Source organism: Gracilinanus agilis, chromosome 5, assembly GCF_016433145.1.
Source record: "Gracilinanus agilis isolate LMUSP501 chromosome 5, AgileGrace, whole genome shotgun sequence".
In the NCBI taxonomy this organism is placed as follows: domain Eukaryota; kingdom Metazoa; phylum Chordata; class Mammalia; order Didelphimorphia; family Didelphidae; genus Gracilinanus; species Gracilinanus agilis.
Window position 1 is genome coordinate 254,205,836 of NC_058134.1, and position 23,589 is coordinate 254,229,424.

Below are 23,589 nucleotides of genomic sequence, written 5' to 3' on the forward strand. Positions count from 1 at the left end.
AAGGAAGGAAGGAAGGAAGGAAGGAAGGAAGGAAGGAAGGAAGGAAGGAAGGAAGGAAGGAAGGAAGGAAGGAAGGAAGGAGAAAAAATAATGACTGGCACTTAGTAGGCTTCCTAATTCTGGACAAATCACTTAACTTTTTCAGTACTCTAGACAACCCCTTTAGAATTTAGGTTGCAGAGGAGGGCAGTGGTAGAAGGGAATTTTAATAGGAAGCTCCCCAAAATAATGAAATCACAGCTACAGTTTGAAAAAAAATGTTATGAAAAATGCAGCTCTATGGATTATGATTATCCTTCTGCTTTCTAAAATGCAATCCTTGTTTCCTTCATCCCTTTCAAACCTTTGTGTCTGTGACTTGATTTCTGCCAGTCACTGTTTCCCATCTCATGGATGGCCAGTTGTCCTTTATAATCCACTTTCTCCATATCCATATCCACATAGTTCGTATGTCAAGAAACTGGAACCCATCCCAAATCACTCTGATTTTCTTCACAACCAGATATGGGTCACTTATATCATTGTCCCTCATGTAGCTCCTAAATTACAAAGCCTCTTACTTTTGGGCTAACAGCTCAGAGAAACTATACTGCAGTTATCTCTGTTATTTCTTTGAATATGTGTACCTGTTAAGACTAAATAAATGATTTGGATTCATCTTTTTTTAAAAACTCTCACCTTCTGATTGCCTGCCCTTTGATCCAGCCATACTATTGTTGGGTTTATACCCCAAAGAGATCATAGATAAACAGACTTGTATGAAAATATTTATAGCCATGCTTTTGGTGGTGGCAAAAAACTGGAAAACAAGGGTATGTCCTTCAATTGGGGAATGGCTGAACAAACTGTGGTATATGCTGGTGATGGAATACTATTGTGCTCAAAGGAAAAATAAACTGGAGGAATTCCAGGTGAACTGGAATTGATGCAGAGTGAAAGGAGCAGAACCAGGAGAACATTGTACACAGAGACTGATACACTGCGGTAAAATAGAATGTAATGGACTTCTGTACTGGCAGAAATGCAATGACCCAGGACAATTCTGAGGGATTTATGGAAAAGATGCTACCCACATTCAGAGGAAGAACTGCAGGAGAGGAAACATATAAGAAAAACTAATGCTTGAACACTTGGGTTGAGGCGGACATGATTGGGGATATAGACTCGGAACTACCACACCAATACAATGATCAACAATTTGGAAATAGATCTTGATTGATTACACACGTTAAAACCAGTGGAAATGCGCAACAACTATGGTGGTGGGGAGGAGGTCGGGGGTCGAAGGGGAAAATAAGAACATGAATCATGTAACAATGATAACTTTTCTAAAAAAAACAATTATTTTAAAAAAATATTAAAAAAAACAAGTTATCTATTAAAATCAATGTACTCCCAAAGGGGGGGGGGAACTCTCACCTTCTGTCTTAGAATCAATACTAAGCATCAGTTCCAAGGCAGAATTGCCATAAGGACAAGGTAACTGTAATTAAGGGAGTTTCTTGCCCAAGATCACACAGCTAGGAAATGTCTGCAATCACACTTGAACTCAGGACTTCCAGCCTCCAGACTTGGTTTTCTATCCATTGAGCTACCTTTCTGCCTTTTTTTTTAAACAATATCTCTTAAGCACCTTCTATATGTCAGATACTGTTCTAGGCATAGAAAGACCAAAATGAAGTTATCTATGCCCTTAAGGAGCTTGCATTCAATAAAGGAAATCAGCCTGTATTTCTATAAAGAATATGCAAAGTAAACACAGTAGTCCTTATGCAGAAAAAGGGTTAAAGTGGAATTGAAATCCACATTTTCCTGACTTCAAGTCCAAGATCCTCCAGACCACATAACACATCACAAAATCAGATATGCATTTGACAACTCATTAAAGAATAAATCAATAGTATCTTAGCTTCCAATAATTAATTGCAAAAATAATCTTGGATAGTGTTGTTTTTATCAACTAAAGTTTCCTTTAAAAAATAGTTCAGAAAAAAAATACCTTGACTTGTGTTCTCTTTTTGACAAACACTAAATCTTCTAACTCTCCAAAGAACAGCTTACCCTGGGGGGCAAAGACAGCCACTTGCACAGGGTGGAGATGGGGAGCAGGTGAAGTTCATGGCCAGGTTTATACAAGTGGTCTCACAGTTTACTCCAGATGCTGGTAATTCGGGGTCAGGAAATTTGCAGTCAAAATAGCGTTTTCCTTCTGGGCATGTATGAACTCCAAAGGAAAAAAAACATAGATTAGAAATTATTAAGTTCACAAAATTTGCAGATAAATAATAACACAGAAGTATACATGTGTGCTTTAAATGTGTCCCCAAGAGGCAGCTAGGTAGTACAGTGGATAGAGGACCAAGCCTGAAGACAGGAGATCCTGGGTTCAAATCTGACCTCCAACAGTTATGTGACCCTAGGCAAGTCACTTACCCAAATGGCCTATCCCTTACTGATCTTCTGTCCTGGAATCAATATTTAGTATGGATTCTAAATCAGAAAGTAAGGGTTTAAAAAAATATATGTCCTCATAAAATTTCACAAAACCATCCTATAATCTCATATCTGAATTTTATTAACAATAATAATAGCTAGGATTTCTATAATGCTTTAAAGTTTGCAAAGGACATGACTTCTCACTCATTTATCTTCACAACAACTCTGTAAGGTAGGTGCTCTTAGCTCCCATTTTACAGTTGAGGAAACTAAGGCTGAGAGCAGTAAAGTGACTCGCCTTGGGTCAGATGTTGGTGCAGGCTATGAGTTTAGTTCCTCCTGATCTAAATCCAGCATTCTTTTTATTATTAGCTGCCACCTAATAACAACAATAATAGCATTACATGCTAACTGTATTACATTTTCTCTGCATCTTTTCGGTATGTGGAGCACAAGGCTGGTAGCCTGTGGCAATCAGACAAATTGGTGAATTTTCTGTAGGACAAGAAGCTCTGACATAAACTAATTATCCTGGATATGGGTACCAGATTAATGTGGTTCTTTTGGGAGAGCCAGGTCTGACAGTGGAAGACCTGAGTTGACCTGACTAGCTGTGTGACTCTAGGCAAATCATTTAACCCTTTCTGCCTCTGTTTTCTCATCTGTAAAATATGCTAGAGAAGGAAATGGCAAATCACCCAAGCGTCTTGGCCAGAAAGCCCCAAATGGAGTCACTAAGAGTTGGACATGACTGAGGGAACAACAAACAACTCATAAATGAAACCCTACACATCCTAACTCCCCAGGTTGCCTCCCCGTCTCATGCTCCAATAGCACCTTGTATTTATTTCGTGTAAATCTTGTAAATACTTTAAGTAGATGCCTACTTCCAATAGAAGATAAGCTCCTTGAGGGTAAGGACTCTTTCATTTCTTGTTTTGTATCTCCAGAAATTACCACTGTGCTCGGCACAAGGCAGGTATTTTGAAAATGCTGTTGATTGACTCTAAATCAGTGGTTCCTGAACTTTTTTGGCCTACCGCCCCCTTTCCAGAAAAAATATTACTGAGCCCCCTGGAAATTAATTTTTACTAATTTTAATAGCAATTAATAGGAAAGACAAATGCAACTGTGGCCATCACCGCTTCCCTGGATCGCTGCAACACCCACCAGGGGGCGGTGGCACCCACCTTGGGAATCACTGCTCTAAATCAAAGCTACTTAACTATTAGCCAGATGTGAACTCGGCTTGCAAATGAGGCCATCAATCCTTTGTGGGAGATTGGGAGGGTTGGGGAGGGGATGACCCACAAAGCATTTTATCACTGACACTTTTCTTGACCAGCAATCCAAGTGGAAGCACTTTGTCCCTGTGCCATAATAAGTGGAAAAATGGCTGTGTCACCTTGTAAGGGTAATTAATTATTGTTCTCTCTCCTCCTTCCTCCTCTACCCCATTCCATGGAAGTTCCCAAAGCACAGATGGAGAGAAAAAAAGTACCAGGGAAGAAACTCAAATGCTGCCAATTCATAAGTGTTCTGTAATTTATAGGTTTGGAAGCACAGAAAATTTAAGACTTTGCTCAGGTAAGACAGCCAGCCTAGAAAACCTGGTCCCTGCCCCTTCCCTTCTCTTAAGCATAGTGCGTATGTAATCAGTATTTGTTGAAATTGAATATATGAGCCACATCAGGGTTACCATTGCCTTGCTTAAACCACACAGTAAAATGGCAGTCTAGCCAGAGGAAAGACTATTTCTAGGACTCACCAGCAACAGCCGGAGAAGGTTCAGCACATCTCACGGTCCCATTTAAACACTGACTATAGAAGCAAAGGAGTAATTGTTACAAAAATCATAACACAGGTCGGCCGTTTAAAAAAAGAAAAAAACTTTCAAAAACTCTGAAAAACTCCACGATGTTCTAGTACTAGATGTCCACAGGTATGAAGACGAAATTCCTTTGCTTCAGTTCTTAGCAGTTAATAAGGGTAGGAATCACAGGAGTAAATTATAGGGGCTGACCTATTCTGATGCCTCTTTTTAGCTCAGAGGTGACCCTAGACTCTCAAAGCCTTTGCCATTAGAGCACAAGTCCTGGCAAGGATTATCAATAGGATATGAGACTGAGACAGAGACAGAGAGAGACAGACAGAGACAGAAATGGGAAGGGGAAGAGAGAGAGAAAGACAGACAGACAGAGAGGCAGAGAGACAGAGAGACAGAGAAAGAGAAAGACAGACAGAGACAGAGATACAGAAAGACAGACAGAGACAGAAGGGGGGTAAGGGGAAGAGAGAGACAAACAGACAGAGACAGAAGTGGGGAGGGGAAGAGAGAAAGACAGACAGACAGAGAGGCAGAAAGAAAGAGAGAGAAAGAAGAGAGGGAGAGAACACCACGATGCTTAACTTCCAAGATGCTCATTATGAGAAGTTTGTCTCCTACGTGGTAATGACATTGGGGGTCGCTTGATTAGGATGTGACATCATTTAAAAAAAATTCAGTTTCACAAAATAGTAAGTTTAACCTACTCACTACAAGTCTTACTATTGCATAAATCCCCATACAAAGCCCGTGCATTTCTTGCCAAACCCAAAAATAAATAAGAAAGAGATAAGAGAAATGAATGAAATCCTAGATAAATTAGAGTTAATAGATATAGGGAGAAAAATAAATAGGGACAAAAAGGAATACACCTTCTTTTCAGCAGCACATGGCACATTCACAAAGATTGACCATGCAATAGGGCATAGAAATATTGCAAACAAATGCAAAAGAGCAAAGACTATCTGCAATGCACCATATATTATTTTATGAGTCAGATTAATTTTTGAAATTGTAACATTACCAAAATGTGTAGACTGAGTATGAACAACAGACTAAGCATAAGACCCATGTGAGAAACATACCATAATCCAGTTGGTGTGGCTACCAGCTCTCCGGGTTGATACTGACTGCCCCTATATTCACAGTGGCAGCTAAATCTATAAAAATCAATGTTTTAAAATTAGTAACTCAAAAATAAATGGGAGATAATAAATAGGACCTTAATATTATATATAATAGCAACAAGTCATTTTTTCTTCACAGTTTAAGGTGGGCACTGTGGCAAGATCCTATTAACCAAGAAGCAAAGAGAGTCTATGGAAGGAGTCCTATTTGAACGCAACCCTGAATGTTTTGTTCAAGATCAAACTCAAATGCTTCTTCCATTTAGGCCACAGACTGAATAGAAAGAGCCACATTCCCAGGAGAAATTTTTTTACAAAAAACAACACCTGAGTAGGATACTCCTTAGCCTTTTCTGCCTCTGTGTAAGACTAAAACATAACTGAAGTCCTAGATTACAAAATCAGTACCAACTATCTAGACTGCTAGAGAATGAAATCTGGAAGGAACAAGTCACTTAACCCTCTCTGAGTTGGTAAATTGGGAAAACAACCTTAAACTATCTTGATCCATGATTACCATAAGGAAAACACTTGGTAGACCTTAAAGCACAGATGTAGTCTGGTTAGCAAAGATATTTTCACCCAAAGGGAAAAGGGAAGCCTATAGAAAGAGCTAGGATACAATTCCTGATGAACTCTTTTTAGTGTTGTTCATGTATTACACCCAAAAAAGTATGTCTGAGAGGCATTGACTTTGTAGATAGAAATATGGCCATGAAGTAAAAAAAGATCTAGATTTGAGAGCCCCTCCCCTAGCTTTGTGTTTGAGACCCTGTATGAGTTAAATGATCAATGCCTCAAATGACTCTCTAAAACTATGAATCGTGGAACAATTGCTAATCTTAGTTGATATGTGAATTTTATTCAATGGGAAGGAATCGCCTCTACCAATCAAATCACAAGTCCAGAACCATCCCCTCCCCAATAAAAAAGTTTATCATAATAAATTTCTTAGAGACATAACCTTTTCTTATCATAGATAGCTCCAAAGAGCAAGCACTATAGAGATGTGCGCTTCTGATATTATCCTGATAAAACCTTTGAGGAGAGATGTTAAGTGACAGAAATAAAAATCCCATTACATTTAACCATTTGTCAATGAAAAACAATAACTCGCTGTCATCCTCTACTTTGCAGGGCAGCTAAAAGCAGTCCTTAGGAAGAAGCATCTGACTTCTTGCTTATAATTTTAACCCACCAAAAAAAATTTGTAAAAGTAAATCCTACCCCAAAGTGAGGAGGATAAACAAAACTAACCCTCAAAGCATGTGGAACCATTTTCTTTCTGAGAGATATGGAAAGAGATTATGAGGATACTTTAAAATATTTCTATGACTTACATGGGCACACAAAAGCTAATTACTTCATCAAAATATTTTCCTTCTGGACAATTACAGCCTTCAACACAATCATCATCACAGCTCTCCATGGAGGAAAGTGAAGCACAGGAGTGATGGCAGAAAGATGAACAGGGATGGTACAACATGCCTTTCTGGCATACCACGGCTGAGGAGAAAGCATCATCATTCATAAGCTATTTCCACAGAGCCTGGAAGCGTTCTTTTAGTGCTTTGTACAGCTTTTGACATAAAACATGGAGTTAGAAACAATCAGCTTCAATATGTACATTTGTACATGAATATATACAAAAATCTCCAATTCTAGAGGTGGAAGGAATTAAAACATTTATGGAGTCTAATGTTCTGCCTCCTTTCTAGCTATAAGAATATAATGAAGCCATTTGGGGCAGATGTTAGGATTTGTTTTTTAAAACATTTCCAGAGATGGAGATTCTGCAGCCTTCTCTAGAAGCCTATCTTACAGTTTACTTATTTGTTCAAATTCTTCATAACTAAATAATTTTCTTGTCTCTGTCTTGGTCTGCTTGTTTCTGTTATCCATGGAGATAAATAAATGGGTATTGTCCATTTATTGTAATCTCTAAACTTGTTATTGTTAGATTTGTAGTTTTCAGCTAAAATCACCTCCACTCCTTTGATCTCTACCCACTGATTAAAATTTCTCTCGGTGAAGTTCCAAAAATGTTAGTTTCTCCATCATTCTCTTTCTGATTCTTTAGACACCAGTTGGCATAACTAGTCACTAACTTTTTCCTAGTCACTTGAAAAGATGTTCTATGCCCACCAGGGTGGTCATTCATTCAACCCTGCTTCAGAGGAAGGATTGTAAAAGAGTTATGTTTTTTATGGTACTTAGAGAAGCCAGCACCCTTCTTTCGGTTAATCTTTTCCTAGAGGAGAAAGAACATGAAAAGAAATAAGTATTTGAACTGAATAAAAAGGAAATTTTGTACATGTTCAGGACTGGTTAAAAAGGCCAGAAGTTGAATTTTAAAAGGAGAATTTCAGGAGAAATAGGAATAAATTTGAAGAAGGAAAATTTCTAAGGCCAGATGCCATTTCTGGGACCTGTCAAGAGAATATTGCAAGAAAAAAAGAGATTAAGAAAGATTAAGGATGAAATAAAACTAGAGTTCTTCAAGTGAAAGAAAGGAAATTAAGTGGGGTTGTCAAGTTTTATCCAGTTGCTTTGAGTTGTGGTGTGAACATACAAAAGTAGTGAAAAAAAACAAATAAACCTAAGAATGACACTTGAAATATCAACCAGGGTGGAAATTAGGGAAAAATGTGCAATGTATTACATTGAGTGCAACTCTCAGCAAAATCTGAAAGAGGGGGAAATACCATACAATTGGGAAAGAAAATATGTTTAATTTTCAATAAATGGGGAAAAGAACAAAGTTGTGAAACTGTAGATCAATGATTCTGACGGAAATTTCTGAGAGAATTCAAGAATGGAATATTAAAGAAAAAAGTTATTGAACTTATCAAAAGGGATAGAGTCAGTAAGTACATAGAACTTGGATGGCTTCATCAAAAAATGTTATGCTAGACGAAATGTCTTTCTTTTTTTGACAGGAGGACTAAATTGGTAAATGAGAAGACAACTAAAAGTATGATTTAGCTAGATTTTAGCAAGTTTTTGATATATTTTCTCACTAATCTTATGGAACGGAAAGAAATTTGTACTAGACGGGAATACAATTATATGAATTCTATTCCAATTGGATGTTCAAACTCCAAGAATAATTGTTAATGGTTCAATATCAACTTAGCAGTCAGTCTTAAATTGAGTTCCTCAGGGATCTGACATTGGCACTCTGATATTTAATATTTTTATCAATGACTTAGATGAAAGCATAGATAACATGCTCATCAAATTTGCAGAAGACCCCAAACTGGGAGAGAGAGCTAATACATTGGATGACAAAATCAGGATCTAAAAATATCTTCACAGGCCAGAATAATTGCTTAGAATTGAATGTAATGAAATTAAATAGGGATACATGTTAAGAATTACACATGGGCACAAAAATTGAACTTAACAACTTCAAGATCTGGAAGGGAAAATAGTTAGAACTTTTCAGAAAAAAGATTTAATGGTTTTGTTGAACTCCAAACCCATGAATGGCAGACCAAAAAAACTAATGCAGTCTTGGACTATATTAAGAGGTGTGACTTCCAAGAATGAGGATGATAGTTCCCCTGTATTCTGCCCTTCTCAAACCTCATCATTACCAACATATTCCATTTTGGGCATTTTAATAAGTTTAAGAAAGACATTGATGAACTTGAAAGCAGCCAGAGGAAGGCAAACACAATAATGAATGGCTTTAAGTCAATGCCACTCATATGTGGTAGACTGAATGAATCATTTAATATTTTGTCAGAAGAATAGAAGATTCAGGAGTGCTTTTATAGCAGTGTTCAAGTATTTGAAAGGTTACTAGGTGGAAAGGGAATTGAACTTGTTCTGTTTGATCTCAAAAAACCAGAAGCAAAGGGTTCAGAAGTTACAGCAGCAAATTTAAATTTGATGTCAGAAAAAATTTCCCAACAATTAAAAGCTATCCAAAAGTGAGAGATGATGACTTCCCCCTTCTTGGAAGACTTTGAGCAGGGAATGAAAGTCCACTTGCCAGAAAAAGTTATAGCCAGGATTTCATTCATGTGTGAGTTTGACTAAATGGCTACTGAGATTCTTTCTAATTTTCAAATGTTCTGAGTGTGTTCCTCAGGTCTCCTCCATCTGCACTGTCATGCTCATTTGGTTAGTTTAAGAAATGTGGTTGGAGAATGAGAATTATCTCGAGTCCCCATCTACTAGAAGCCCCACCTCCCTGATTTTACTTTGTTTCACTGAGATCTTGTTACAATTCATTTGAGAAGATTTAACAAAATTTCCACATAAAAATTTGATTTGTGAAATAATTATAAGTCATCTGTCATATATGATACTGCTATGCCAAGTTTAGTATAGGGAATTTTTGCTGCCGGAAAATCATAGAGACAAGATGTTTAAATTATCTTCTTTTTTTAAAAATTCCATTACAAAAAAAAAGGAACTGACAATTAATTACACCATTCCTTTCCTTAAAACAAAAACTGTCCAAAATTTGTTGCCTTTCTCTGACATCCTTTCCAATTTCCAGAAAAGGAATATAGTCGTCCCTCACTATATCGTGGTTCATTTATCATGGTTTCATTGTATTGCAGGTTTTAAAAAATATATATATCTAATTCTATATCACCAAGTTTTCACTGACGTGGGATTTTGCAGAAAAATAACGTGTTATACACAATGGAAATGCAGTGTGCCACTATTGCTTGCACAAGTTTGCCACCGTGAGATTGTACACGGCACACTATTGGCTGATGGAATGAAAGGCAACCAACCCCAGCGCTGTGTTCGGTGTCCTGGGCTCCGATGGGCTAAGTGACTGTAGAATCAATCTGTTTGTTCTCCAGCACTGTACCATATGTTCAGAAAATGTTTAAGAGCATATGAAGTGTTTATAAGAGTGTGGAAAAGGTTTATAGGAGAGTAGAAAGGGTTTATAAAGCATTAAAATATCTATGAATAATAAAAATAAATATAGCACCACTACTTTGCAGATTTTCATCTGTGGGAGTCTGGAATAAAATTCCCAGGATAGGTGACAGATCACCATACTCACCACAGAATGAGACTTGAGCCCTGAAGTCAATGAAAATGCCATGCTTGCCACAGATGTAGGCGTAATGTCCAAGGGCATTGCATAAGCAGGGGCTTCCACACTTGCATGCGTCAAATCTGCAGAGCTGATAGTATAATCCTGGACTGATAACATCATGGCATGGAGCAAAGAGTTCTTGGTGGATGATGTCACAGTGTGCGGCAAATCCAACTAGGAAAGAATGAATCCCTTTTCATGATTCTTGCTGTAAAAACACTCTCGTTCTCTTAACAACAACAAAAATGAGGATGTTGATGTCCTTTCCATTGTAGGAGCCTGGCATTCTTTCCATTAGACCAGTGATTCCCAAAGTGGGTACCACCGCCCTCTGGTGGGTGCTGTAGCGATCCAGGGGAGCAGTGATGGCCATAGGAGCATTTATCTTTCCTATTAATAGCTATTAAAATTTTTAAAAATTAATTTCCAGGGGGCTAAGTAATATTTTTTCTGGAAAGGGGGTGGTAGGCCAAAAAAGTTTGGGAACCACTGCTCTACACTATCTGGTAGGTCCATAGGAAAGATCTAGAGCTCAATAGAAGCACCCATAAAACCTACACTACAAAATCCATAGCAAAATCTATTGGTTTTACTCTTGACGTGTATGTTATCAGCATATTACAAGCAAACCACATGAACATATTTATGCTCCACAAATGAATGAATAAATAATATATGCCTAACATGAGAGTATATATAAATGTGTGTGTATATATACATTTATATATATACATATGCAATATATATTTAATGCCAAATGACTCTATGACCAGTCTAAAAATCCCATTTAAAGCCAAATGAGCAATGTTTATTTACATCTTCTACCTTTCCTTTAAAAGGGAAAGATAGCCAGACATTCTTGGCACGTGGATCGCTCAGACGTTCCAAATTAGAGCACTGAGATACAACAACCCCAGTTTGCTACATCCTAGATATCTCACTGTTTGCTGAGGTCGCAGAGTCCTTGCTGACCGGCTTATTTTTCCATTATTTATACGCAGAGTCTGGACCTATTATCTGATGGCAAGAAGGAGACATAGCCAGGTATTTGTACATTTGGCTGAAATACAATGGAACCACAGTTGGAATATGGCAGGCCTCCTAGGACTGACATATTCCAACTGTGAATGTAAGAGATTATATCAGAGCAGTCTGGGAGGGTTGGGGATGAATAATACACTCCTGAACACACAAAATAGGAAAACTTATGAGGAGAAAGTAAATGAAAAACAGCTATTTTTCCCCTCTGGTTTTTTCAAGGGGCATATTTTAAAGAAAGGAACATTAAGATTATTTTTCTATTCTTCGTATAATAATAATGCAACACAGCAAGCCAGTATATGTAGAAGCAATTGTTTTGAGTGTGTCTATAGAAAAACTCAATTGAAATACCCTGCCCAACTAATGCCCAGCCTCAACGACCAGCTAATGCCCAGAAGAATCCCCAAAGGTTTTATCTCCAACTGAAAACTTACTGTTTTCTTGGTTGATGGTACATGGGTCTAACAGAGGAACTCTGACAGGTGCAAAACAAGCAGAGGAAACTTTCCATGCATTTCCATGGAGCTGTGGGGTCCCTTCAATCATGCCTCCTGGGGACCTAAAAAGCAAAGAAAATAAAAGGATAGGAAAGGCAAGGTCTCTCCTATTTGCTTCTTCTTGTTTGGATGCCCTTCTTTTTTGTTTGCCTCATTTCTGCACAAAGGAAGAAGGGAACTTTGGTCCATTTAGGTTTTTAGGTTTAGGTTTTCCACAAACGAATTGTAATGAAAATCTTTGCTCTTTCTAGAAGGTACCTGGATATTTCAACCAAACCAAGAAATTAGAAGACATGTGCCTCTTCTGAGGTCCACGGCCATCCACAAAATGAAAAATATTGCATCCTTTCTAATCCAATATCAACACCTCTCTTTTGCCCTTTTTCTACCTCTTTCATTCAATATGGTAACTGTTATATTACTTATTATTTTTTTTTAATCCTTACCTTCTTAGCATCAATTCTAAGTTAGAAGAGCAACAAAGGCTAGGCAATGGGCTGAAGTGACTTGCCCAGGGTGACATAGCTAGGAAGAATCTGAGGCTAAATTTGAATCTTGGTCCTACAACTCCAGGCTCTCTATTCACTATGCTTCCTCCCTGCCCTTCTTAATTTACAATTTTAATTAAATGGCTGACCAATATTACCAACTCTTTTTCACCTATGAACCAAGGCACCAAGCTCTTTATGTGATTGTAAAGCACTGACTGGAGTTAGCAATGCAAATACTTGACTGTCAGATTTATCTCAGCTCATTCATCAGTTCAGGTCAGTCCCAAGTAATCAAACATTTTAGCCCTGGTACAATTCAACTAGGGATATACAGATACTACTTCTCATTGCAGTGTATTAAAGCAGAGGGAAGGACAAGGGAACCACAATTTCAGGCAGTTAGATGGCCCAATGAGTCAGGAAGACTCAAGTTCAAATCTAGCCTCAGGCACTAACCAGCTAAGTGATCCTGAGCAAGTCACTTAACTTCTAGAAGTTTACCTCAATTTCCTTATCTGTAAAATGAGGATAATAATCGCCCTATCTCCCAGGTTTTTTAAGAGGATTAACTGAGAAAATATTTGTTAAGTGATTAGCAAGATGTCTGTCACTTAATAGCTGATATATATATATATATTAATTATTATTACATATTCTAACATTTTAAATTCCCTGTCCCATTTCTGATTGGCAGTCATGTGCTGATAAACTTTTAACAACCAGTTCCCAGAGGAAAAAAAATTCACAATGCAAATTTTTAAATTTAATCTGCATTATTAACATTTTTGCCATCACTTAATTAAGCCTGCCTACACAATCAACAAAACAATAAATGAGACTCTGATTTATGTCATTTGCCAATATAAATGTTCACAATGAAAATTTAAGGATTTATTAAGAGAGGCTAAGTGGCTCAGTGGATTGAGACTCAGACCTGGAGACAGGAAGTCCTGGGTTCACATATAGTTATAGACACTTTCTTGCTGTATGACCCTGGGCAAGTCACTTAACCCCAATTGTTAGTCCCTTATGACTCTTCTGCCTTGGAACCACTTCTTAGTAGTGATTCTAAGAAAGAAGGTAAGTGTTTTAAAGAAAAGGAAAAAAAAGAACATGTAAGGATCAGTTCTCATGAACTATCTCAAGCACACCTCTAGGAACACTACAATATGCTGCCTCACTTTCCCATTCTTTTTGACATCACTTCTCTCTTTCTCCTCCCTTTCTAGTCTTCTTATCTTTCAACATTCCTACAGCTCAGAGGACAGACCTAGTGTGGAAGAGGAGTAGGGCCAGGGTGGGTGGGACCAATCCCCTTGAATCATGCCGATCACTTTTCATTTAAATGCTTTTAGCACTAAATGAAAAGTTTAAGAGACAAGATTCATTATATCATTTTTTTCTTTTTGAAGGAGAAATACTACCCCATCCATTGTTGACTGACTATAATAACCCGTCTAAAAGCAATTTTCAAGTGATTAAAATTGTCCATTCAACTTTGTTTGCCAGAGCGTACGGATTCCTTGTGAAACAGAAGAATCTGACTACAAACACCTGAAAGTTCAACAATGCCTGTAAGCCAGCTCTTCTGCTGAAATAATGGTCCACATTGACTTAACTTCAAGTGTTTACACATGGAAGAAGTTCGGGCCTTAGAATTAAGTAGACATTTCTATGTTCTGGGCAATATTAACTACTAACCTATTTTGACACACATGGGCAAAAAAAAATGGATTGAAATTGTCTTATCTACATTACTCAATGCATTTCTCTTCTATAAACAAAGTAATATAACAAATATTAATTTTCTCTCTAAAATCATAACTAAATTAATAAGATGAAAATTGAATGAAACATCTGAGATGAGATAAAAGAGACTATAATCATTTTTTTTTTTATATCCTGGGACTCCATTCTAGGAGCATAGGGCCACAACCAGTAGGCAATGGGACACACAGTCACTCAGGGTCACCCATCTGGGAAGTGTTTGAGCCCGGACTTGAACCTAGGACCTTTTGTCTCTAGGCCTGGCTCTCAATCCACTGAGCTAGCCCAGCTGCCCCTACTTTAGGTTACAGTTTCTTTAGTAGATGTAGTTTTTTTACAGGGTGGGGTTGCTAGCCCCACGCCCAACCCTCCTCCTTTTTTCATCCGGGCTAGGGACCGTTCTTGGCCCAGGATTCATTACTCTTGTACTCAAATGGAGTTATGATCTAATCCAACTGGATATTCCAGCCGACGATGTAGATGGCAACCCATCCAAGCCTGACCGATTCATGTGGTTCCTGACTGTCTCCTGATAAATTCACCAAACAGGTACATCCAACAAGCCTCCTTTGACTTCTGACTTTGCAAGGATACCAGTGGTACATTCTGGCTATCCACCTATCATCATTCATCATCCTTGCCACACATCCAGCCCATATTCTTTTCTTCTCTACATAAATTAGCACATATTCCCTTAATGACAATTTTGCATTCTCTTCTTAAGAGTATATAAATGATTAAGAGTAGGAGACTACAAACAGTCATCATGCAATTCTCCATTGTCCTCTAAGAAATTTAAATTCTTCAGGGACTGTCTTATAGCTATGAATTTCAGTAGACGAGTTTAAATCTGGCTTCAGATACTTACTAGCTGTGTAACGACAGGCAAGTCACTTAAACTCTATTTGTCTCAGTTTCCTCAATTGAAACTATATAAATGAAGATTTATAGACAGACTCTATAATCTGAGCCTGCCAAGCAGGCTTAAGATCCTCAGGTGGTAGATGGATCTAGGCTGAGTGAGAGATGCCTGGATGATCATCAAATGTCCGAGTAACTCCCAGGACTTATGAAGTTCACCTTAACCAAGCCTGCACCTCTTTAACAGTGCCCAAGTCAAAGTATTAAGTGAGGGGTTGTGTGATGATCAACAACTCCTCTAGCTCCTTGGCTTGGGACTGGGTTTGATGATAAAGGGTTGATTTGGGCTGGTATTGATTTATTAAATGGATAATGCTAATAATCTGACTGCGGTATGATAAATCCCTTTCCCTATAGCTGTAGATGTCACTAGTTAGGAAAGGAGCACAAATCTTCAGCCGGATTAAACTTTAACTGGATTTATTGCCTATCTTAAGGGTTAGGAACAAGGAATCAGGATAGAGGTTTGGGGATACTATACTGTGGCTAATTAAGTTAAGGAAATCTAAATCTATAAGTAATGGGTTGATGCCAGGCTAGAGATTCTTCTCCCTCACAAGATCCCCAGTTTCACCCGGCCATGGTGCAAACCAAAGGACAGAGAAGGATAATGATGTTCTTCTTTGCAGCTTGATGTTATTCTCTCTCAGCCCTATTAGTATCAGGAGAAATGAACTTCCTATGGCACTTAGGTATGGATGCTGGATTTGCAGGTCTATGTCTTACCCTCCCATACACCACCCTCCTCCCAGAATTCCCTTCTCCAGTTGAGACGCCGGGTGGTGCAGTTCAGGGTATTTATAGAGGTGGCCCCAACTGTCTCTTGGCCCTGGCTCACGCCACCTGGGTAAATTCTAAGTTCTTTAACCGATGATCTTGTCACTCAACCTATTTTCCATCTTGTCCCAGAAGTTCCTTATCACACATATTGTTCTCCATGTCTATAAAGTATGCACAATGGCCAAGACTAAAATAACTGAGAGACCAAAAAATGTTGTCTAGAAAAATTATTATGTTGGATAGAGGAAGTGCTCAGACCTATGATTTCATTGGTATTAGAGAATTCCTGAGAGAGTTCCCTGCAAGCTGGCATCTTGCCTAGTGCATGAGAGTGTTTGAGGAGGGACCTGAATTCAGGTCTTCCTAACTTCAGGACCTGACCTCTATCCATATAAATATGTCCAGGTGTGTACATACATACATACATATATATATGTATATGTATATACATCTATATGTATGTGCATATATTTATATACACATGGTTTCCTAAAAATCATAGTGCAGTTTTAAATTGCATTAAAAAACTGTGTATATAGACAACCCACATGCCTGTGGGTACATATGGTTATATCTATATACTAAGAAAGAGAAAGTGAGAGACAGACAGATGGACAAAGACAGACAGACTGAGACAGACAGAGACAAAAAGACAGAAAAAGACTGATAGAGAAAATGAAACCAAAAGACAGAGACAGAGACAGAGAGATACAGAAAGAGAAAGAGACTTTGTTCACTATGCTAGATGCTGGCAGTGACACAAAGTATAAATAAAATAGAGTCCTTTACTCAAGAAAGTCCTTGCACATATTAGAGTCCAGGAAGGGGATACGGAAACAATTGGTGGCTACAATATATGATATCACATGAAAAGCTACTTAGAAAGTCAGAAAACAATGTTATGATGAGAGAGACAGTCATCACCAACTAGAGTCATCAGAGAAGGAGGGAGCTTTTGAGATTCTTTTAAAAGCAGTATTTGACAGATCAAAATGGGAAGGGAAGGAATCTCAAGAATAGGAATCTTGAGAAATTCATAGACTTTGGGGACCATGACTTATTTGAGAGGTTGAAATTGCCCAATGTGGCTGCTGAAGGGTACAGTATATGGAGGGAAGTAATAAGAAATAAGACCAGAGAGGCAGGGTGGCATCTGCTTCTGGATGGTCTGGAATGCCAAGCAAGATAATATTACATGAAGTTTATGTTTAAAAAGTTAGGCTAATGTTTAAAATATAGTTCTGTTTCTTTGTGTAGTGAGCATCTGTTGGAGAACCCAGAGTCCATAATTCATCCTTCAAGAGATGAATCACTAGACTCAAGTTAATTACGCAAAGAGAATACTTACATGAAATCATCCCTTATGTTCCCATTGAAAGTTCCACACAGACCCATTGTTCTTCTCTTCCAGTCAGTACTGAGTTGAATATAAACTCTTGCCCCATCTTTAGCAAAAAGAATCTTTAAACCAAATTTAGTTTTCAGAATGATAAACAAAGAAGACAGATTTCGAATTTCAACATGTCCTGCACAAGAAGAAAATGCATAAATCAGCTCATATAATTCAAGCTTGACAACTCTCCAGGATTTACCATGAACCTCTGGGAATGATCTGAGATATTTCCAACCCTCAGGCATGAACATTTTTCTCCTGAGATGAAACATGGCAAAAGATATGAGATCTAGAGTTCTGGGAGTGTAAAGGATCAAGTGTAAGGATAAAGTCAAGAGGGAATGGTATTTTCCTCAGGTCTGTGCCTTCCTTATGCCTTGGAAGAGTTCTGACTTAGAATTTAGGCTTAGTTTGGGGGAAAAAAAATTCCAGACTTGGAGCTGTCCAAAAGTAAAATGGGTTATCTTAAGAATCGATGAGTTTCTCCACTTTGGAGGTTTTTTAAGCAGAGTCTGAACACAAATTGTAAAGTGTATTTTAATGGGTATAGTGAGGTGTGGGCACAATGAACAGACTGCTGAGTGGGGAGTCAGGAAAACTCATCTTCACGAGTTCAAATCCGATTTCAGATATTTCCTAGAAGTGTGACCCTAAGCAAGTCACTTAGCCCTATTTATTATAAAATTCCTTTACTATAAAATGAGCTAAAGAAGGAAATGGCAAACCACTTCAATATCTTTGCCAAGAAAACCCCAAATGAGGTCATGAAGAGTCAGCCTTGACTGAACAACTACAAAAATTATAATTGGATGTTTTGCTTATTTGAATTTGACTAGATGCCCACTAATAGTTCTTCCAAACCTCAATCTCTGTGATTTCATGAATTCTGTGAATATGTTTAACTGAAGTCTATTAAAAGACTTAAAGGTTAATGCCAATATTTACTAAGATCATTCTTCACTCTTTGGATTAGCCGAGATAGAAAATTAGATCAGTATCTTTTCCAGATTGAGAGAACCTTTCAACAAATAACCAACTCATATTTGTAACCAAGTACATGAACATTCAGATTTATTGGCAGAAAATTAAGGGGTGCTTATTCTTTAAAAAATAAATTCTTCCAGTACATTAAAATATAATTCCATTAAAAAATCAATTTGCACTCAATTTCAGCAACTCATTATTGCATAAACATAAAGCCAAGAGAGGTTTATGCTCTTGAAATTTGTATTAACTATAAATATAAAAAGTGCTTTCATGTTCATGGCTTCCATAATACTAAACTATATAATGTTTTTTCTACTTCTGTTTCCATCCTTTTTTTTTCTTTTCTTTTCTTTTCTTTTTTTTTTTTTTTTTTTTTTTTTTTGCAGTGGTGGGATATTGGGAAGTATTCACTCTTAGTATTATGGATCAGCAGCTTAGCAACTACAACTTACATTATGAGACATTTGCCTGGGACAAAGTAGTAGCATGACATTTTCCCAGTTTGTATGTGACAGAGGTAGGACTTGAACTCAAGTTTTCATGACCCTTAAGGTTGGCCTTCTTGCAACTATTCACACTTCCTTTTCCTCTTTTGTTCAGTCATTTTTCAGTCAAGTCCAATTCTTCATGACCTCATTTGGAGTTTTCTTGGCAAAGATACTGGAGTAGGTTGCTATTTCCTTCTTTTGCTCATTTTACAGATAAGGAAACTAAAACAAACAGATTTAAGTTACTTGCCCAGGGTCATAAAGCTAGTAAGTATCTGAGTCCAGATTTGAATTCAGAAAGATGAATCTTCTTGACTCCAGTTTTGACACACTATCCACTACACCACTTAGCTCCTGAACTTTTTCTTCCAACAATCCCAAAAAACAGGACTATTTCAGACATTCTCCAACATTCTTTACTTCTTCCTCTTCTCCTCTTAAAGCTATCTTGTTTCTGCTTGGTAAGCATTTTACAGATACTTATTATAAACCTGTACATATTTCCCTTGAAGAATGTAAGTTCCTTGAGGGCAAGACTAGTTCATTTATGTCTTTGTATGCCCAACTGAGTTCTAGCAAATAAAGGACTGACTTCCGCTCTCTCCTCCTCAAATATCAGTCATTCTCAAGTTTATTATCATTACCTCTATGCTGCTGCCAGCATTTATATTTGTTACCTTCTCTTCTCCAAGGCCCAGTGAAATGATTCCAGTTGCCTACTGGGTGTCTCCTTTGGCAGGTCTTGCTAACACCTCTACTTAGACGTGCTCAAAATGTAACTCGTCACATTTCTTTCTTTACTATAGTTTATCTCTTACCTTGCCTCAATTGGTAAATGCTGCTCTCCTTCTAAGTCACTTGAGCTTAGACTCTGCCTTCATTTTTAATTCATTCTTCTCCTCCTTGCCATATTTATTCGTGGAACAATTATGTCTTGAATGTGAAGTATGATGTAGCTTTGTTTTAGATGTTATGGGGAATCCAAAATGTAGACAACTATGTCTCTGACCAGAGATCTAGATGGGGCAGCTGGATGGTCCAGTGGACAGAGCACTGGGCTTGGAATTAGATTTATCTTCATGAGTTCAAATCTAGCCTCAGACAATTACTGAAAATGAAACCTTGTACATCACTTAATTCTATGTGCCTCCGTTTTCTCATTTATAAAATGAACTGGAAAAGGAAATGACAAACTACAGTATCTCTGCCAAGAAAACCCTAAATGGCATCACAGAGTTGAACACAAGTGAAAATGCCTGGACAACGATAAAATCTATGTGTGAGAGGTATATACTAGGAAACTAAAGGGATATAAAAAATAATATCTCAATCAAAAACATTTTTAAAGAGTATTCCTTACCATTCAAATTAAAACCCTGGTTAGGACCCGTGAGGATTTCTCCTCCTCTATTGAGGATCACTTGTTTATTAAAATCATCCTCAAGAACTAGTGCTACTGATTGCAGGCAGGCCCAGTCAAGGTTCTAAACAGAAAAGAGATCATTGATAAAAAGAGAAAAAGAATTAACCAAAAAATACATCCTTGGTGCAAGAATAGCTATAAATTAAAGGAGCAATTTAAAGCAATAATTAACACCTTCTATTTCTCACATCTTCTGCACAGAGTGTAGCTTAGTGACTGGCACATAGTAAGGGGTAAATAAATACTTGTTGGCATCTTTGATATAGAACAAGAAAATAAGGAATGCTTTTAACAGTGTCCCCATAATATTTCCTTTGAAGTGCATTGAGGTCAAATATTTTTCAAAATGCAAATTGGTGGTACATTAAACACACACACAATGATCAAAAGAAAATAAAAATAGCTTATTAACTTTAAAACTTCAGAAACAGATTTAACCTTTGAAATACATTGCTTAAAATGACAAAACTAAAGTGAAATAAAATAAAATGACAAAACTCAATAGCTTACCTACATCATCAGATTATTGTAAGAATCTAATGAGATAATATTAACATTTTGCAAACTATAAATCGCTGTGTAAGTACATGTTCATTTTTATAAAACATTTATGTTTTATGTTTATTCTGTTTATGTTATTATGAACCTTTGATAATAAATTAAACCAGATTAAATATTAAAGACTATGAGTCTACAAACATTTTGAATATGCTAGGCACTACTCTAAGTACTCAGGATCCAATGTCTGAAATTTGACATGCTCAAATTTGGAAAGGCTGATAAAAGGTCTTAAATTCTTCCACTATATATTATTTACATATTTATTAGTTCAAGAAACTATATACAAAATAAATGTTCTAGCACATTAGGAAATACCTTATACCCACTTGGCAATACATTAAATTTATTCAACCCCATCATTAAAAGAATTTATCTTTGAAGACACCTGTTCTAATGTAACCAAATACTTATTTCCCTATTTCCCTCATGCAACCATGCCTAGAAGGCTCAAAAAACTTAAATCTGACAGAAATCAAGTTTACAAAAAAATATAAATAGCTAAGTATCTAAGTATTCATGCCATGTGGATTCACATCATTATGCTTTTACTCATTTGGTCAAGAAAAAAACTTCCATCAACTTTTCTTACCAGAATTGGATGACATGGCTTGCCATCTGAAATCTTTGAGTAGCCATCATTTTGGATTTTTAATTAAGAAGTCCTTCTTACCTCATCACAGGGAGCCTGCTGTAGAGTGATTGTGAATTTATCTTTCCCAGTCCCTTTCACGAGAATGTATTGGCAGACACCAAAGAAAGTATAATGTCGACCATCAAAAGTTGTGAAATGAGAATCACCAACCACTGAGCACTCAACTAGAAATAAAAAGGGAGATAGATAGGATTAAATTAGCTCAGTTGAGGGTAGAATAATCATATTATTTGATTATCAAAAGCTAAGTGTTCAGTGGTTTAATTGATAAGTAAGCTGGTTTTGACAAGTTTTCTGGAACAATTTCCCAAAATAATCCAATTTCTGGAACAGATTCCCCAAATAGTCCAATTTTAATTTTAAAAAATCATTAAGGAGTACATTTCCACTACTCTTATTACATTTCAAAATCCATTTACATTTTTTAATACATTGTCAAAGAACCAGAAATTTTTCATTTAATTGATGTTCCCTGGTTGTATCCTGATTTCTGGTTTGTAATCCAATTTTTGGATTCTGGCCTGTCTCTTAATTCCTAGCAGATTATAATTATTTGCCCTTTCATCCATTAGGGGTGGGTCATACATAAATTCATTCAATGTTTTTCCACAATATAGTGCCATCCTCTTAGAATTGATTTATCAGTTGTATTTTAGAGGAAAATGCTCAATAGAAAAGTTAATAACTATAAGGTTACCTGGACAATCAAATTTCGTGCAATTCCAAGTTCCACCAACGCAAACACTAAATGAGATACAATGCAGAATTCTGTGTTAATATCTGTTCAAATGCTGTAATGATTAAGTTTTGGAAAAGAATATTGAAAAGATTTTAAGGAAGCCAAGCTAGAAAAACATCTCAGAAAAGGTGAAGTGATTAGCTAGAGCAATCTTTATAAAACAATTTTGATCGTGCATCTTATCTGCTCAAAAAGACTTTTGAATGTGTATCCTAAAATGCATCTACTCATTTATAAATCAAATGTGCTTATTACTCTACTGATAATTTGCCCTCTTTAAAACATACACAAAATTGAAATCTTAAAAAGATGATACAAAGATGAAATATTCGATCCAAAAGTCAACAGGACACCACTGGAATTTATTCAGTAGGGGAATGATATGAACAGCCCTCAGTTTTGGAAAAATCATTTTGGCAGTTTTGTGGAGAATGAATAGAAGTGAGGAGATGCTCCAGGAAGAGAGGCCACTCACGTGCATTTGCATTAGTATAGGAGAAATATGATGAGGGTCTGAACTTAAATAGTTGCTGTGTGTGTAGACGAAATGGAAAAGAGAGAAGAGATATGGAGCCAGAACAATCAAGACTTGACAACTGGTTGAGTATATGGAATGGAGCAGAATGAGAAGTCATGGTGATGGCAGTAAGTTGAATGATGCTGGGTTAAAGATGGTAGTAACTTTTGACAGTAATACAAAAGTTTGGAAGATCGGAGGAATGATGATATTGTGAAATCTGCAGCCCAGATCATAATTCATACATTTCTGCAGAAAACTGATGAGTCAAGACTCTTACTCACAGATCATTTCCCATAGCAAAGAACCCCCACTCTGAGAGCCACTTTTGGTAATTCTTGGAGACAAGGGATAGAATCTTCTCAATGACTCTTGAACAGCTGCCATTCTTGATGTCTGAGGATCGAAAGGTCAGAAGAGGGGAAAAGAGGAAGATTGGGACCTGGTACAGCAAAGGGAGTGGGCAGAGTCGAGGAGTCTTGAGGAATAAGGAAGAGGTGGTTGTGTTACACACAGATCCAATGATTGGTTAGAAAACTGAGAATAGGGAGGATGTTCCATCTTTCCACAAGAAACAAACAGAAAGAGAAAATGGCATACCATTCAGAGCATTCCTGTTCAATTATTGAACCAACTGAATAAGATAATCCACGATAACTACAGGGGCATTTTTCCAAGGCAACACAAGTTCCATTGTCCATTATAAGACCTGTGTGAAAGTAGATATTTAAAGATAGTGCTTAAAATAAAGACCAAAGAATTAAAATTTCTGTCTCACACCATATCTTCATTACATGGTCATATTTCAATCAATTCATCAATCAACAAGCATTTCTTTTGTTTTAATTTTCACTTCTGGATTCTTTCCTT

General features: G+C 37.1%; 1 protein-coding gene across 1 annotated transcript in view; it reads right to left on the minus strand.

Moving 5' to 3' along the window:
* OTOGL (otogelin like) overlaps nt 1-23,589 on the minus strand; it is a 220,029-nt gene that overhangs the window by 146,802 nt on the left and 49,638 nt on the right. The window contains exons 13-23 of the mRNA XM_044679180.1: nt 23,320-23,428; nt 22,161-22,207; nt 21,482-21,627; nt 20,188-20,311; nt 17,308-17,485; nt 11,938-12,062; nt 10,427-10,636; nt 6,729-6,894; nt 5,347-5,421; nt 4,205-4,257; nt 2,062-2,224 (exon numbers count right to left, since the gene is read on the minus strand). Of these exons, the coding sequence (XP_044535115.1) occupies nt 2,062-2,224; nt 4,205-4,257; nt 5,347-5,421; nt 6,729-6,894; nt 10,427-10,636; nt 11,938-12,062; nt 17,308-17,485; nt 20,188-20,311; nt 21,482-21,627; nt 22,161-22,207; nt 23,320-23,428 (1,396 nt within the window). The remainder of the gene's footprint in view (nt 1-2,061; nt 2,225-4,204; nt 4,258-5,346; nt 5,422-6,728; nt 6,895-10,426; nt 10,637-11,937; nt 12,063-17,307; nt 17,486-20,187; nt 20,312-21,481; nt 21,628-22,160; nt 22,208-23,319; nt 23,429-23,589) is intronic.